Source organism: Nematostella vectensis, chromosome 4 (genome assembly GCF_932526225.1).
Source record: "Nematostella vectensis chromosome 4, jaNemVect1.1, whole genome shotgun sequence".
Classification (NCBI taxonomy): Eukaryota; Metazoa; Cnidaria; class Anthozoa; order Actiniaria; family Edwardsiidae; genus Nematostella; species Nematostella vectensis.
This window is the reverse complement of record NC_064037.1, coordinates 14,898,321-14,916,932: the sequence shown is the minus strand read 5'-3', so window position 1 is coordinate 14,916,932 and position 18,612 is coordinate 14,898,321. Positions and strand designations below refer to the sequence as shown.

General features: G+C 41.3%; 1 protein-coding gene across 8 annotated transcripts in view; it reads right to left on the bottom strand.

The window, feature by feature from the left end:
* Nucleotides 1-6,475: 6,475 nt before the first annotated feature.
* LOC5514495 (fibropellin-1) overlaps nucleotides 6,476-18,612 on the bottom strand; it is a 47,010-nt gene continuing 34,873 nt past the window's right edge. For 3 of the 8 annotated variants that reach the window (XM_048726796.1, XM_048726797.1, XM_048726798.1), the window contains 9 exons: nucleotides 15,774-16,137; nucleotides 15,242-15,374; nucleotides 14,675-14,791; nucleotides 14,031-14,144; nucleotides 13,855-13,968; nucleotides 12,958-13,071; nucleotides 11,947-12,060; nucleotides 7,786-8,117; nucleotides 6,476-7,678 (listed from right to left, as the gene is read on the bottom strand). In XM_048726796.1, coding sequence (XP_048582753.1) covers nucleotides 7,535-7,678; nucleotides 7,786-8,117; nucleotides 11,947-12,060; nucleotides 12,958-13,071; nucleotides 13,855-13,968; nucleotides 14,031-14,144; nucleotides 14,675-14,791; nucleotides 15,242-15,374; nucleotides 15,774-16,133 — 1,542 coding nt within the window. In that variant the 5' untranslated portion in view covers nucleotides 16,134-16,137 and the 3' untranslated portion in view covers nucleotides 6,476-7,534. Of the gene's footprint in view, nucleotides 7,679-7,785; nucleotides 8,119-11,946; nucleotides 12,061-12,957; nucleotides 13,072-13,854; nucleotides 13,969-14,030; nucleotides 14,145-14,674; nucleotides 14,792-15,241; nucleotides 15,375-15,773; nucleotides 16,154-18,612 lie in introns of those variants that run through there. The other 5 variants (XM_048726791.1, XM_048726792.1, XM_001634657.3 and 2 more) reach the window with 4 other exon arrangements.

Sequence of the window (18,612 nt, the reverse complement as noted above, 5' to 3'; positions counted from 1 at the left end):
ATATTTGAAAGAATAGCTAGACATCGTATTTATGACGTCATTGTGACGTCAAAATTGATTCGACCACACCCAAAATAGGTTGTGACGATTCGTTGCATGCTGGTGATCATTGTCTGTAAGCAAGAGAGCATAATATATCTTATGCTATCTTGCTGTAAGTCAGTCAGTCACGGACAGCTCAAAAAAGCCCAGTCTGAATGGGGTTAAAAATATATCAAGTATAAAAATATAAAAATATAAAGTGGTAAAATTTTATTCCCTGAAAGATACAAAAATCACACATCTTGCTTCTTTTAGGGAGGCCTCCTCCCTCATCGGGAGCTGATGACTAACAGGGCGAAAAACCCTGAACAGTGTTTACTTTGAACTTGGATGGCATTTAGTCCATCCAAGACCTGTCCTGAATGTCGGGCATATAGCCACTGCGATATAAATACTATTAGAAGTTGTCGTGAAGAGGTGAAGTGCTCGAGCTCATAGATTGGTTGGTCATTCAATTGCAAGGGTTAAATCTATATTCTTTTAGATTTGTGTGGGGCGGTTTGCACATTTTCCATAAGCCAGATTTATGCAAGACCCCCTTTTCTTTGCAGCCACTGTCTTGGCCGATCATTAACCCTTTGTTTCATGGTCTCCCTGTTTGTTTTATGTTTTATCCTCGTTTTAATTTTTCCTTGTGTACTACAGCGGATTTTGTCTCTGTTTTCTCTTGCTGAGTTAAGTAGAACGTCAAAATAATTTCGACGCCAGGGTCAGGGCTCTCCATCCACGATGCAAGGTATAAGTCGAGATCTTTATATACACGCCACGTTTATGCAACAATGCAAGCTTCGAAAAATGACTGTACTATCGTTAGCGTTTTACGAGTCCGTCAAAACTGACCTGGATTTGTGTTACTTAACCAATCATACTTAAGATAAAACAATAGCGCTGTCAAGTATAGGTGGAGTAGTGTCACACAAACTTAGACACATGATACATTGGATATTAAACTAAAACAGCAAGAGGCCCACAATCTAAACAAAGGTCATGTTTATTCGGAAATCTCTTACATGTATTCGTGTTTTGATTGTTGTCGGCGTCGGCGGTCGCGTTTCGCTGGTTTGGCCATGCGAAATCACGAGTCACGAAAGTAAAAATACCCCAATCACGGATCGCGGTGTAGTGCTCAATCGCGGATCGCGGGTTTACTTTTGGGCTTTTCACGAATCGCGGGTTTAGTTTGGGGTCAATCACGGGTCACGAAAATACTCTTTACCCCCCTGACCTGATAACCCTATCACCCCTTCCCCTTCCTTCACACTGCAACTTCACAAACATAAACTAAGTTTCACCATTCGCTAAACAACCACCTTTCCACCTACTTATCTCAACCTATCACCATCTTCATCTTCTATCACCGCCTTCCTATATACTACAATACCACACTCACTCACTCTCTCATAACGATATATTATCACCCACATTTAAACCATAACCTTACACATTCGAAATCGACCTCCGCACCACTACCATTTTAACACACACAGACCCATCACGCTAAATTATAAACCTTATCTACTCCACATCCCCCTCACCACCACTCTCACCTATACACCATACCAATTTTTTCCCCACCAACACAGCCATTAGCCATCTCCACACCACACCATATTATTATTATTTTTTTCTTTTTCACCTACCCACCACACACTACCACAACCTATTCTATAGTCCCACTTTATCTTTTCACCACCCTCCACCACCTACTAGTCTAACCTATCGACCTCTTCACCGTAATTACATTAACACCATCTCCACTCCACATTACCTTACTAGCCATCCCTCACCATCACCCTCCAACATCACCATACCATACGATTACACCCACCTCACTACCACACCACTTTAGGCCCCTACGTCTTGGTACGAATACCCGATTCAAACCAAAAAGTTATGTACCATACGGGGAAAGTGCTGTATCACAATCTGTGATCCCAAGACGTACCCCCTCCCACACCTCTACGCCCCGACCCCCCCCCCCCCCTCCACACCGCCACACTCCCCACCTACTCCCACACTAACACACCCCACCCCCCAAACCCTCCACTACCCACACCCCCACCGCACCCACACCCACCACACCTCACGGCCCAGACCTCCTCCCCACACCTACCACTAAACGCGCCCCACTACCCACACCCTCCCATACCCACCTCACACCACTAGCACACTCCTCCCCTGTACCCCACACCCCTTACCCCACCTACACACCCCAACTAAACCCCAACATGCCACTACCACCACCCCTAGGCATACAGACCCCCACACTATCCCACCCCCCAACACCACACGCCCAAAAAACACACAACCACCCCACCCACAACCACCTTCCCTCCTACACATAGTACAAACACATACATACCCACATCCCTCTCACAAATCAGATCTTACTCTATCCTCACCACAGAACATACCTACCCACTACTACCACCCAGCTCTATACATGTCACAACCCCCTTTCTCTCTCCCCCCTCATAACTAGCTAACCACCCAAGTACCCCCCTACTCGCATCACCCGCACCCAACCACCCACCTACCCCACAACAAGCACCCCCTCATCCCTCACCCCACAAACAGCCCCATACCCACTTCACCCATACCACGCCATCATACAACCCACCACGATTATTCCAAACCCCAGCACAACACCAACACCCACCTAAGCCCCACACACCTACACATACACTTCCTCCCCCCTCACACTTTCCTACACTCTCACCTAACATATACACACCTAACACACCCTATACAAGCCAGACCCCTGCCAACACAAAAACCACACACCCCTTTCCCCCCCCCCATGGCCACAACACTACTCACCCTGCAACACACCAAACCAACCACACCCTACAGCAGCCACTAGCCCTACAACGAGCGCCCCCTCCAACACCACATCCTACATACAGTCCAACCCCCCTCCCACCACACACACATCTACCCCTCCACACATAGCCTACCACATACACACCATAGCATCCTATGACTATACCAACCAACCCACAACCCACCTCTTTTTTTTTTTTACAAACAACCACCTACATACAGCCCCCTCCCCCACCATACAAACATTTACCCCACAGCACAAAACCCAACTACAAGCGACCACACCCTATGACCCACCCTACCTACCCACAAACCAACACCTTACGATCACCTAACATCATAACGATACATTACCACCCACATTTACACCATAACCTCACAAATTTTAATCGTCCTCCGCACCACCACCATTTTAAAACACATAGACCCATCACGCTTAATTACAAGCCTTATCTACTCCACATCCCCCTCACCACCACTCTCACCTATACACCGTACCAATTTTTTCCCCACCAACACAGCCATTAGCCATCTCCACACCACACCATATTATTATTATTTTTTTCTTTTCCACCTACCCACCACACACTACCACAACCTATTCTATAGTCCCACTTTATCGTTTCACCACCCTCCACCAACTTCTAGTATAACCTATCCACCTCTTCACCGTAATTACATTACTACCATCTCCACTCTGCATTGCCTTACTATCCATCCTTCACCATCACCCTCCAACATTACCATACCACATGATCACACCTACCTCACTACCACACCACTTTAGGCCCCTACGTCTTGGTACGAATACCCGATCCAAACCAAAAAGTCCAACACCTTACGATCACCTAACATCATAACGATACATTATCACCCACATTTACACCATAACCTCACAAATTTTAAATCGCCCTCCGCACCACCACCATTTTAAAACACATAGACCCATCACGCTAAATTATAAGCCTTATCTACTCCACATCCCCCTCACCACCACTCTCACCTATACACCATACCATTTTTTTCCCCACCAACACAGCCATTAGCCATCTCCACACCACACCATATTATTATTATTTTTTCTTTTTCACCTTAACCACTTTAGGCCCCTACGTCTTGGTACGAATACCCGACCCAAACCAAAAAATTGTATAAGAGAAATAGAACAAAAACAAATTGCTTGTAGTCTTTATCTTGTAGTATAGCTTGTAGTATTTATTTATTTTCTATATTTTTTATTAATTGAAGGCATTGTATGTCTAGAAAAGGAAAGGTAAAGTCTGATAACCATAACAAGCAATCTAATTAGCTGTGGAGGGGATGTGCTGTATAGATATTATGGAAAGTAAGTATATTTAAAAAAAGACTACTTTTTGGTGGTTGAGTGGGAGGGGCACAACCCGTGTGCCCACCCCGAGCTGCATGCCTGTACATACCCAGTAAGCTATTTTGGTCTAAATGGTGGCCATGATAATAGCTACTGAAAAGATTACTGCTCATGTATTAACATATAGTGAACTATACAGAATTTATGATCTCCTGGTTATCCTTAACAATAGCTTCTTCATGTAAGTACACTGCAGTATTCACTGAAGCCCACTGATTTCTAAAGAATCTCTGTGTCTCCTCCGTGGCTGTGTTTGCCTTTCAACATTATCGGAAACACAAGGCAAGTGCGAAAAATCCTGGTGAATCGCAGACTGCCAAAGGTAGCCCAAATCTTGGTTTCCACAGACAGACAGATTCCGTCCAAATCGAAGCTGGAAAGGCAACTCAAAGACTACTAATTGACGATGAGGGGAGGGGACGTGAGATTTCGTTTCCAAGATGGCGGCGGTTTGTTCCACAGGAAACCCAAATCGACACGATGACCGATATTAGTGTTGCTCTCGCTCGCTGCGATCGCTCAAGCAACAACATTGGCTGGAATTAAATCGTTTTCGCAGCGTGTTCGCCAGGATAGAGTCGTCCACACTAACACGGAGCAGTCTGTGGACTGAGTGTGAATAAATGACCTCCCGTATTTGGTGTCGAGTTATGATTCGAAATGCTTGTTGACATTGCATTAAACCTTGCCTTTATATATCTAGGTGATTGCCTAGTTTCGTGAAAACTTATCGGTTTTACATGTTTGTGTTTTAATCAAGGCATTTGATAATGTTTAAGTCAAAGGTAGCAACAACGAATTGCCGCCATTACGTCTTTGTTATCAAACACTATTTTCACTCCCTAAGTTTTCTCTATTTCTGATTCTCATTGATAAAATAACCTGATTTGGAGAACGTATTTGAGTGAGCTATCTTAGATCGGCGTATTTTTTGTTAAAATAGGGCTAAGAGCCTCAAGTCTATTTGAGGCTTGTACTTCAGAAAAAGCTACAGAAAAAAAAAGGTTTCTTCTATATGCTAAACCTTTATACTAAATAGATAACATAAACCATTATTTGCTTCGAAGAACCCCAATACGATGTGTTTTTGACCGGTTGAGTTTCACTTTTCTTTTGGTGAAAGAATGGGAAATACACGACTATACCCAGGGTAGACTCAAGGACTATAGAAACTCGGTTTTGGCGCGGCAACTTTTAGGATAATCTAGGAGAATAGCCGAGGATTTGGGAGTTCCTAGGATATCCAAGGAACTGCCAGATTATCAGAGGTGACACATCAAGCTTTTTGGCTCCCACATTTTCCCAGATCCTGCCAGTTTAGCAAGCGCTGTGTTTCCCAACTTTTGGTAGAATCTAGGAGAATAGCCGAGGGTTTGGGAGTTCCTTGGCTCCAATATTTTTCTAGATATCCCAAATTCGATTTCCCGATATTTAGGAGTATCCAGGATATCTTAGGAAACCCTTAAGAAGCTTACAAGTCTCGCATCTCTCACAACTTGCCCTTGGTTTAAACTAGTTGGCTAAATTTAATAGATCCCTTTGAGTGCTCGAATGTTGTCTCTATATCAAAAAATTAATAAGACATTAAATGGATAGCAATCATGTAGGGCGCCATCTGGAAATGCGAACACAAATTAAAACAATCACTCGTAACTTACATGAGAAATTCAGGAACTTAGATAGCTTTCTATCTTTGCCTCGGCTCAAACTAAGAGACTGGATTTTTATAGATTGGGAGAGATTTGTGGACCACTCTCCGCAGATCGCGGTCTCTAATCATGCCCTTATGGTCGTACCTTTGGTGAAATAACCAGTACACATTTTCGCTAAATTTTCCATCCTGAGGCCAGGCGACGACGCATCTTATCATAAACAGCGGCACTAAGGGGATTGGGCAATTTGTCAAGAAATATATACATTTGAGGTGCTTTATTTCTTATTATTCAGAAGAGAAAAACAGTGACTGTGACAATTTTTTTAGTGAATGGAGAAAGCCGCTGAAAAGAAACTAAAATTCCAGAACCCTAAAACGACAACGGTTTCTTCATATGATTTTTTTTTTTTTTTTGGGGGGGGGGAGGACGAGGTAAGGGGGGAAGGGATAGGGACCCGTTTTTGTCAACTACCCCAACCAACTGGTTGCTTAAGCTGTTATTGGCACTGGCTTTCTATTTCATTTGCTGTTTCCTTGAGTTTGGTATTTTGTTATCATCAAACAAATCACACAAGGAGAGATCATTTATTCAAATCACACTAACAAGGAGATATAATTTATACAAATCACACTAACGAGGAGAAATCATTTATAAAAATAACACTACACGGGGAGGGATCATTTATACAAATCACACTAACTAGGAAAGATTATTCATACAAATCACACTAACGAGGAGAGATCATTTATACAAATCACACTAACGAGGAGAGATCATTTATACAAATCACACAAACAAGGAGAGATCATTTATACAAATCACACAAACGAGGAGAGATCATTTATACAAATCACACTAACGAGAAGAGATAATTTATAGAAATCACACTAACGAGGAGAAATCATTTATACAAATCACACTAACGAGGAGAGATCATTTATACCAAGCACACTAACGAGGAGAAATCATTTATACAAATCACACTAACGAGGAGGGATCATTTATACAAAGCACACTAACGAAGAGAGATTATTTATACAAATCACACTAACTAGGAAAGATTATTCATACAAATCACACTAACGAGGAGAGATCATTTATACAATCACACTAACGAGGAGAGATCATTTATACAAATCACACAAACAAGGAGAGATCATTTATACAAATCACACAAACGAGGAGAGATCATTTATACAAATCACACTACGAGGAGAAATCATTTATACAAATCACACAACGAGGAGAGATCATTTATACAAATCACACTAACGAGGAGAGATCATTTATACAAATCACAATAACGAGGAGAGATCATTAATACAAATCACACAAACGAGGAGAGATCATTTATACAAATCACACAAACGAGGAGAGATCATTTATACAAATCACACTAACGAGGAGAGATTATTATACAAATCACAATAACGAGGAGAGATCATTAATACAAATCACACTAATGAAGTAAATTCTCAGTCACGCTTTCCCCTGGACGTGAAATTAAACTCCCTCCTCACGAATTTAGGGTCTGCCTTTTCAGTAGTCAATACATGGGTATTGGATAATAATTGAGTTTTTCAAGTCGTGATAATTTGTCTCTAGATACTGGAAAGAAACGATAGTTTCACTGACGAATTCCGAAAACTTCAACGCGAAAACCAGGCCAATAGTCCCACGCTGTTGGTATGAATCTGATGTATCGGGCGGTTGGCCTGTTTACCAAGGCATTCTTAACAACTGTTGGCTTGTCTAAGTTCCCTTGAAACTCCTGTTTAATATAACAAATTAACTTGAGTATTTACGTTTTTATGTTCAATTATTATACCTGTTTACGATTACAGTCAGGCTCGTCGGCCCTAAACACAGATAACATACCTTGTCTGCGCCACTTTCTTGGTAGATTTGCCAGGAAGACTCCGTTGTTGAGAGGGAAAGCTTGTACCTTGTGGCTCTTGTATCGCGTTGCGAAATTGTTCCGCCTTGTGTTGCCACGGCGCAAATCATGTACAACGACAGCAAATCAACCTGGAGGTACAATGTACCAGACACAGTTTGAGGAATCCAATACTTATCCCCGTTAAGTCGCGCATTCTTTGGTGAAAAGAAGTCTGAGGGAAAGACATTGTCTTGCCAGTAGTTCGGTGCAGAAAAGCTTTCGTCTGGGATGAGACTTCTGTTCTGAACTCCAACTGCTGCGAGATCACAACCTTGAAAGGATCACAAAAAAATATGAGTTGTTTTGCTTCTCCGATCTCCGCGCGGAATATCCCGTCCCAGGGGGAAAACATAGAGAACCACAAAGACCGGGGGGAGGACTCAAATATAAAACAGACGTGGGTGGTGGTCGGCAAAATCAAATTTAAAGATCGACTCTTAGGTTCAGACAACTTTTGATGAATAAAAATCAATTATTTCAGGAGTCAGAGTCGAAATCTTTTTTTATTTGGTTAAAATCTCAATTTTTTTAATTAATTTTACAAGACATATATGTGCTCAAATATGCTCAAATATATATGCTCATATATATGCTCAAATAAATGTGAATAACTCTTACTTTTCTATTCCCTGCTAGAAGAGGCCTCTTTTCTCTGTATTTCGCTGGGCTGGCGTTCGCGAGGAAAAGAGACCTCTGCCATTGGTCGCAAGTTCGCTTGATCAAACCGCCGTCCACGATCGTGCACGGGAGATCCGCATATTCCGTTCATTAATTACTGGCCACTATTAGAGCCCACAATGGCTAGCGCATGCGTGAAGCGTATATCCGCTGTGGGACAATGATACCGCATTCGAAACGGCGTCCTCCGTAGAAATATCACGCGACGAATTATAAAGGAAGCCATTCAATGCCTTGTCTTCATTCAGAATTTTCTCTCTTTTGACTCACGAGTCAATCTATTACAGCTTTTGCATATTTTTCTGGAATTAGCTGATCTAAGTTTACCAAAAGTTTTGTAACATTTTCTTCGAGTCCAACTGTGCGATATTTACATTGAAGAAACTCGCCTGCCCAGATGTCCAGATGTCACAAAACTCGTCTTTGCTGCGTTTGTTGTTCAATCTTTTTAGTGACGTTTTAGGTAATTGAAATTGGACAGTTGTTTTCTTTTTTCGAATAGGAGAACTAACCGGAGTTTGATTCATAATTTGCGACAAAAATTAGCATATTTACAGCTTTCGCGCGATGATACGGGTTTTGGCACGGCTTAGAAACGCCCACGCATGCGCAACGGAAACAGTTTCGTCCCATGGCAGAGGTCTCTTTCCCTCGCGAACGCCAGCCCAGCGAAATACAGAGAAAAGAGGCCTCTTCTAGCAGGGAAATTTAGTGCGTGTGTGCGTTTGTATCTCTTGTCTACTTTTTCTGGCGCTCTCTCATAGGTTAGCGGTCTAACGGCCGTCTCGACTGCGAAATTGCTTCCGTGTCAGGGCTCATATCTTGAGCTACTAGAGTTGTGACACGACCAAACTTAGGACAAGTTGTCTTGAGGTCAAGGGGGTCAACAAATGGAACACGTGACATTCCGTCATTAATGACGTCATTATAACTAGGAAAAATCATATCTTGAGCTACGAAAGTTGTGACACGACCAAACTTAGGACACATTTTCTTGAGGTCAAAATCTACCGAAAATATGTCGTCCCTTACTCCCTTTAGAAACTGTTTACCGACAAATTGAGAATGAATAACGTGATTGAGGTGTCTGAGAAGGCCTTACATTTTAATCAATTCTAAAAATAACGCTAAACCGACGGTGTGTTACATTCTAACAGCTCTTTGGGCTTTTGTCTTCTGCGAGCCGAGCATTTTGAAGGAACATTTGACGGTCCGGAAAGAACCAAGTACTCGAATTAAACTAGCCAAGCATTTACGACCATTCAAGTACTTTCGAGCAAGTCGATGAACGATTGCGATTCAAAAACTGCTACCCCTAAAAAAATACGACGAAATTAGAGTAAATTTGTTACCGACAAATGTCGCCATTTTTTTGTTGTTGTTGTTGTTTAATTACACAGCGCGGGTAGAATAAAAAAACACTTCGGAATCGTTCCTTGCTTGATTGTCATTCAAAACTCATTTATACCTGGGCGGAAACTTAACGATAGTTATCCCGATATATGAGTATTTTCGTTTTAATGACGTCATCAATGACGTCACACCTCACATGACTATTTATGCACCCCCCTTGACACCTACGTGACATTCTCAAAGTGTGGTTGCCCGACGATGTTTCTATCCCAAGATATGAGTATTTTCGTTTTAATGACGTCATCGATGACGTAACACCTCACATGACTGTTTATGCACCCCCCTTGACACCTACATGACATTCTCCAATTTTGGTTGTTCGATGATGTTTTAATCATGAGCTTTGAGTATTTTCGTCCTTAGTTAAATTTATGGTTATTACATTAAGCGTCGAGTGTTCTTAAATTAAGCGTTAAGTCCGTTATTACATAAAGCGTTGAAAATTTGTTACATTTTTACGGAGTTACGGAACAGTTTCGCGACATGGTCCCGGAAAAAAAATGATTACGCGCGCACAATTTATCCAAACTATTCAAACGAGGTATCAAATTAATCATTACAAAATGATGAATCTACCTATGTTTGTTATTTATTGCTTCAAAGAAAACTTTTTTAATAAATGGCAGTAAAACCTAAAACGATATTGGCGTCTTTGAAAGAATTTAGGTACCATACACCGTGAGTGAAAACGCCAAATGTCTTATTTTAATCAGCACATGCTTGTTAACAATAGTGTGTCTTTGATTTTTGATATCTAGTAAGTAATTGTATTTCAAAGTTACCGTATGCAAATTTCAGCCATATCCGGCGATCAAATTCCGATAACTTTCGATGGATTTAGATTTTAATGGATGTACACACACTTTTGTTAGCGAGGTATTGCTCTATCGACCTGCCAAATTTTATGCAGTTCCGAGCAATCTATATGGTACATAAATTCAAAAGTTTAGCGTGTTTTGGTCGAGTTTTTGTTTTGCCGTAATAATGCGCTTCTTAAGATTCCTTGATGCTTAATCCCTTTTCCGGATTATAACACTTCACACCTAATCGGGACACGCACGTTAGCCAATAGGGTTCGACCACTGCTGTGTTGCGTTTCCGAAGGAAACAAACGCTTATCAAGTGTTACACGCGCTTTTGACAAAAGCAACAAACTAGGAAATCGTAGACATCGGCAAAGAAAAACGCCAAACACGCGGGAAAAAGGGAGAAGCAAAGGATCTCAATCCGGAGGAAGCGAAAACTGAAACCTAAATTAAATGGCTGCTATTGGGTCAGTGTAGATCTTCACAGGACAAAATCAGCCCGTTTGAATAGTGCGTTTTCGTCTTATTTGTGTTTTGTGTAGATTCAACGGGGAGGAATTCTTAGAGTATCTACGTGATTATCTATGCGCGAGCGTGGAAAACCGACAAAAACTAGAAAAACCTACACGTATGATAAGATATTACCAGAACTGCCACTGGGCTTATACATTGGATTTTCTACCTTCCCAAGGATTCTTTTTTTCCGAGGCATGTTTTTTTTTCTATATATATATATACTAAAAATACTAAAAATGATCGAAAATTGTAGAACAGATTAACCGAAGTGTGAGCGCGTGCGCCGATGAAACAAATCACAACACTCGTGGCGCGTTGCTCGGTAACGGGCAAATTCGAGTCTAATGATAACAGGATTAAAAGATTATAACGCGAAATGTGCCATGCTTATAATTCTCCTAAAAACGTTTTTCGCTTATATTTTCTAAAATAAAATCGCTACCGTAAATATTATTCCAGAATATGGTAGTATTTAATGTAGGGACTCAGTTAATGTAAAAATGGTATTTTCGGTATTTCTGTCCACACGAAACTGCTCCGTAACCTTAAGAGCGGCACTCTGTAAGAAACGAGCCAATAACCGTAACCTTGACTGTTTTGTTACATTAAGCGACGATTTTTGTTACATTAAGCGTTAGTGTTACATTAAGCGGCAGTTGTTACATTAAGCGGTGATACAATCCTTACCAATTTCGCAGGTGCTTCCACTGTAACCAACAGGGCATTCGCAGGTGAAGCCATTGATTCCATCCTTACAAGTCCCTCCGTTAGCACAAGGATTACCAATGCATTCGTCAATGTCTTAAAAGTTAGAAAAGCTCATCTTTGTTATTAAAATCGCGTTCTATTCAAACCACCGTATTCTTTCAAGAAGAACAAGATTTGCAAGCAATTATTGAAAACCATAACCTACAATGAAGTTTTAAAAGTCGCATAATCAATTAATTTTGCGGCTTTTTTTGCTTCGAAGCTGGGAAAGGGTACTTTCCAGTAAACGTGTATCATACTTTTTTCTATGCAATAAGTGATCAGCACTAGCATTGTCGTAAATACTCAACCTCGCATACAACAAATTAAAAAATGGGATCTATTTGTTTTTTTACAAAAAAGAAAATGTTTTCTTACGTTACTATCTAGTTTTGGGGAGCCGCGCGCATGCTGACGTCAAAAGCGTGCGTGTGTCCTCAAATAACTCATTGAAGCTTGGCCAATCAGAGCGCGATTCACGAGTGAATTTGTATAATTTTATATAACCCATCGAACTTTTCAAAGAGGAAAAGAAAAGTGTAAAAAGGTTCGGCCCTAGATAATTTTTTTCGTTTTACGATCTGCCTTGAGGAACGCAGAGAAATGTAACATTAAATTGCAGAATCGACATTTTAGCTTTTGATCAACGTCAAAGATAATCTGGCTTGAATTCTACAATAAAGCTGTTTAAGACGTTAATTGTTTCGGTCAAGTGCATAAGAGTTTTGCTTGTTTGTAATCTACCGTGACCCGGCAGAAGATTTATTTTCAGCGTTTATATTGGAAAGCTTGAAAAAAGATTTGAAACTTTGCAGGATAACTTTCTCTCAACTGTGTAAGTGGCCCTAAGGGTCTAACCACGACTAACCCTCCATCAGAGCACTAAACTGGCTCAACCAGGTCTTTATATAGAATAGACTTCTACACTTTATACTACAACATTTCGCTTACTTGTCTCGCAGTTTGTGCCGTTGAATCCGGGTATGCATAAGCAGGTGTAGTTGTTAACACCGTCATTGCATGTAGCTCCGTTCTGACAGGGACCACTAGCGCATTCATCAATATCTGAATAAAAAGTAAATGTTTTGCTTGAGAGAATCGGTGATCAGTACAAGAAACTTAGTCCATGTAACCGGATTTTTAGAAACCACCCTAACCATTTTTGAGAAAAACCACAAAAAGAAAAAAACTACTCGTTTGTTGCTGCTGGTAAAATCATGTTCTCAGGGTATAAATAGTGTTATATTGCATTCTCACATTAACCTCCGTTTGCACAAGGACCACCAGAACATTCGTCAATGTCTCAAAAATACAAGAGATCGTTGTCAATAAAAGCAGCAGATAGATGTTAGATACCATGAAATTATATAGAAATCACTTGAACAAAAACTTAACACAAAATTAAAACTCGGACTGTAGATGTCTTGTAAGGAAAGAGGTCAGTAGACGGAAGTGTGTACTTTTACTATTGTGGCTGGAAAATGATGCGATTGTTCCCTGTCGCCGAGATCGTTCGATGAACAATTTTCTCCGTCACAACCGGGCGACAGTAACAGAAACCATTTCCTTGATTTGTTGAAAAGTCATGAGAACAAAGTTTGAGTTATCGGGGTTGAATTAGGCCATAAGAGAAACTAGAAACACCCAAGTTAGCAGGGAATTCGAGTTAGCCAAGTAAAAAGAGTCAGCGAGGTTCTACTTTTAGTCATGCCACTGCACTCTTTGTTGGAAATAATTCGTATATAGTAGGGGCGTGGTTGTTTTCCCCGACAATGTTTTTGTATTGTATTGTACCCCTCCAATATTTTGAGGCCTGCTACGGCTATGAGAATACAACATTTTGCTTACTCGTCTCGCAGTTTGTGCCGTTGAATCCAGGTATGCATGAGCACGTGTAGTTGTTAACGCCGTCATTGCATGTTGCTCCGTTCTGACAGGGACCGCTAGCGCACTCATCAATATCTGGACAAAATGTAAGTGATTAGTAACAAAGAGGTATGTATTATGTGTAAAACTATCCTTACCAATTTCGCAGGTTCTCCCATTGTAACCAACAGCACATTCGCAGGTAAAGCCATTGATTCCATCTTTGCAAGTCCCTCCGTTAGCACAAGGATTACCAGCGCATTCGTCAATGTCTTAAAAGTAAGAAAATCTCATCTTCGTTATAAAAATCGCGTTCTATTCAAACCACCGTATTCTTTCAAGAAAAACAAGATTTGCAAGCAGTTATTGAAAATCATAACCTGCAATAAAGTTGTAAAAGTCGCATAATCAATTGATTTTGCAGCTTTTTTTCGCTTCGAAGCTAGAAAGGGTACTTTCCATTAAACGTGCATCATATTTTTTTCTATGCAATAAGTGATCAGCACTAGCATTGTTGTAAATGCTCAACCTCGCATACAACGAATTAAAACAGATAGGATAATGGACAGCGCCTTACTTAAAGTTTCAGTGTAATTCTACCTATCAACACAAGTAGATACTCATATTCTAGGTCAACAAGAGATCACATGTTGTGTAACATTCATTTTCTCAATCGTGTGAGTGTCTACTAAAGATGTAGTTCGAAAATCAAATAACTCTACAACCCTTCTTTTTAACAGCGCACCTTTGTGTCTAAAGCAAACTCTTCATGATCCGTTTAAAGTGTTCTGTTACAACTTACCCGTCTCACAGGTTTTGCCTGTAAACCCTGCCACGCACGTGCAGGAGTACCTGTTGATCCCGTCTACACACGTTCCTCCATTCTTACAAGGGCTGCTCTTGCATTCGTCATCATGATCTATTAAAGAAGTTATATGATTTCTATAAAATAAAGGGGGCGATTTATGCTACTTGCTCTAGAATTGAGCCCAAAAAGACCAAAGATCGAAGGGTTTTTTTTCTCTACACTGAAACTCCACAGAAACGCTTTTGTTTCTCTTAAGTGGGAAGCTTAACTACATATGCATATCACTGCCCTTACTTATTTTGCGTGAGTGAAAATTGTTGTATAGAAGGTATAAAATACTTTATGATAAATTGATTAATTGGCAGGATTCGATTAACTACTGTTATTGGGTAACCAATATTTTTGCAAACTGGCTTCTTTATAGGTGGCCGCTTGACATGTAGAATTTATGCTGTTATTTCACTCTTAAAATATTGCAGGGAGGGAAGCGATATAGAAACGTTATTTTGTTTCTATTCAAGTGGGTTATCTGCTTATACAAGAAAGGGCGGCTGTACTTACTTTCACACTTGTCTCCAGAAAAGCCAGCAGGGCAATGACATCTCGGGCGGAGGGTTTTGCAATCCACCTCACATGTTCCTCCATTTGAACAAGTAAACGAACCATCTTTACAGGCTTGTAGGCTTAGTGTGAACTGTAACATAAACTGGCTGTACTTAGACATGATATGGTATTATTTAAGAAGTGTTTGGTATTTTCGTATGGCCAATGTGATACCCCTTTCCCCATGATATTGAGGAAGTTAAGCAACTAACAACAGCGACGGCAGGGACAACGAGACCCAAGAAATGCTTTCATGCTTAAGTGCCAAATTCTTCAATAGAATTTACTCGTTTTTCTAGAACCCTAAAGTAGAAGCCTAAAATTTTTATTTCTATTATAGCGAAAATTATAGCCTAGTTTTCAGCGCGCTCGCTCCCCGTCCTCGCCAGACCGCGATACTTGAAGTCTTCACGTTGAAGTTTTAAGAACAACGGCTGAAATGTTTCAGACAGAGTAATCGCGTTATTTTACCTGATCTTCTAAAACATACCTCAGCGGACCTTAACTGTGAGTATATCCACCCATATTTCTTTTCGAACTCTGAATTGTTTGGATTTGCTTCGTCCAACGTCTCGACCCCGTATGTGTTTAACTCGCAGGCCCCTGCTTCAGGTCGAGACACTTCGAAGTTCACCGATATGCACCAGTCTTGCTGCTGACATCGCAGACTGCATGATATCTGACTTTGCCCCTGAAGACGCTTCTTGACATGTCTGCTCCGCAGGACAAGACCAACTTGAGTGATAGGGGCGCCTACTGAATGGATAGACGCTGGACAGAACGATTGCTCGCTTGATGTTGCTATGGCAACGAGACAGTTGAAGTATAACACGAGGCAAGTAAGCTTCATTTCGCTGTAGAACAATGATATTAAACAATTATTGGATGGGGTTTTAGTGATATGGATATGACTAAAACCGAATTTAATAATGGTTTTATTATACATTGATTCAGTGATACACATTTTCGCGAAAACAAAATTTATTCCCGATTTGCAAAGGCAAAGGCAAAGAGATAGAGCTAGATAAGTGTTCTTTTTCCTAAAACAAACTCGGGAGCAGTAACAGCGGTGCTTCAACCTCGGCACTGTTCGCGATAGATCGGTGCGAGCTATAGTTTTTCCCAGCTCTGAGCCAGTATGAATTTTTTCTGAGAGATGCTTGCACTAACAGCGGCCGTCAACAGCGTATCGCTCATTCATCGCTTTGTAGCGCTCGGTCCTGCTGTAGGTCCTAATAGAGCTCTCACCTTGGTGTCCACTTAAGCTCACAATAAGCCGAGACTCGAATCCCGACATCTAGAATGGTGACTGCCGTAGCTCTGGAATGATTTGTGTACTGTGTGAAAGCTTTCCTTGTTTATATAGTTCTTCATAATTTCTGCTAACGTGCACTCACCGACCACCATATTGTCACGTCTTGAGCCTCTGACACACTTTTCTTCCTTTTCTTTTCTTGAACAACAAGGCTCTGGTTTGAACGGGTAACTCAACTTGTCCTTTTGCACTTGCTTCATCAATATTGTATCAGTCTACTGGCTTGATATCGCTTGGTCTTACGCTTTACCTCTGGTCGGCTTATGCTTTAATCTTGGTCTTTTGCTCTGCGTCTCTCTTCGCCATGCCTCTCAGAATTTCCGTGTGACGATCTCTCTGGGAAACGGCTGTATTCGTCGATGACTACTCCAGAAGGCAACAGTCTGTCTCTTAACGTGTTTGAACAATGATTCTGCATAGTCGTAGCAAGCCTCCAATTATTGGGGGGGGGGGGGGGGGGCAATACAGAAACATAAAGAAAACAATGGGGGGTTCAGCCACGCCCCTACTGGTGAATTTCTTATATCTTTTTTAAATATTGGGGGGAACCTGCCCCCAGTGCCGGCGATTTTTCCCTGTGTGCTTGCTTGGGCACATGGGTGTTGGCTCATGAAATCAGCTGGGTTTTTCGCATCTTTCCTTGGGTCAGTATACACTAGTTGACATTCGAATCAATCAATCAATCAATCAATCAGCCCATTCACCCATCCACACTTCCATCCATCCATTCATCAATAAACCAATAGATAAACCTGAATTACATGGCAGTCATTATAATGAGCACACAAAAAAAAACTATCAAATAAATAATGCTGGTAACTATACGTTCAGAGATTGTGTATCCTTTAAGTTCGCCCAGTAATCGGGGCAACGGTCGCTGTTTCAAACCGTAAGCCATAGCAATGGATACTGGCTACCCGGAAAAGGAATAACTGACTTTAGGGGACCACCGTTCTTAGATTTAACCTCTAGGTTATTGCAAGCTCAGATTGGCTTGTGACTGTTGAATATGCCTTGGAGTGGCTTGCGATCTGTTACGATGATGAACTCAGAACCATACAAGTAGAGATGAAAATGTTCTGCAGTCAATACCCCACCTAGCAGTTCTCTTTCCGTCTGGGAATATCTTGACTCGACATCGCTAAGTGCTCGACTTGCGTAGCTAACGACCTTGCCATTCTGTTTTGTATGGGACTTGCATCGAAAATCACCTCCGTCTTGCGGGCGGGATTAAAATATGACATCACGCGGGTCTTTGTCAGAGTGTCCCTGAGCTTGTCGAACGCTCGTTGCTGCTCGTCTGACCGCTGCCAAGGTGTCTCATGCACATTTTATTGATGTATTTAATCTTTTCCAGATCAACTCCAACTTTTCCGCAGCTGAAGATGTGACCATAGAACTTGAATTCGCTCCTAAAAAAGCTACACTTTGCCTTGCTTAAGCGGACTTCGTGTTGCCAAAGCCTGGTGAACAAGCAATGAAGATTTTGGTCGTGTTCCTCTTGTGTCCTTCCTAAAACTTTTATGTCGTCAGAGATGTTCTTGCATCCTGGAAGGCCGTAAGTATTTCTTCCATCGCTTTCTGGTAGATCTCTGATGCGGCGTTTATTCCAAACATTAGACGCGTGTACGTCTGAAGCCCTACGTGGGTGATGAATGTGGTTATGTGGCGCCTTTCTGGCGCTAGCTCAAGTTGATGGCATCCAGACGAGAGATCTAGCTTGCTAAAAACCGTGGCGCCATTGAGTTCGACTACTAGATCATTAATATTCGACATTAGATGCTCGCGCTTCACTCCTTGTTTTCTCTCTCATCCGGAACTCTCCAGCACTCTTCAGAACGAGTCATGACGGAAAAACATGACGTGACGCTTCAAATAAGCCCATTTCACATCGAATAAGGCGGAGAATTTCCCTGATTTTTTAGAAACTTATAGCAAACAAAATATCAAGTGCGACTTTTTTTAAATTGATGCGACTTTTTGTAAAGTGACATTACAATTTGAGCTTTTCGTC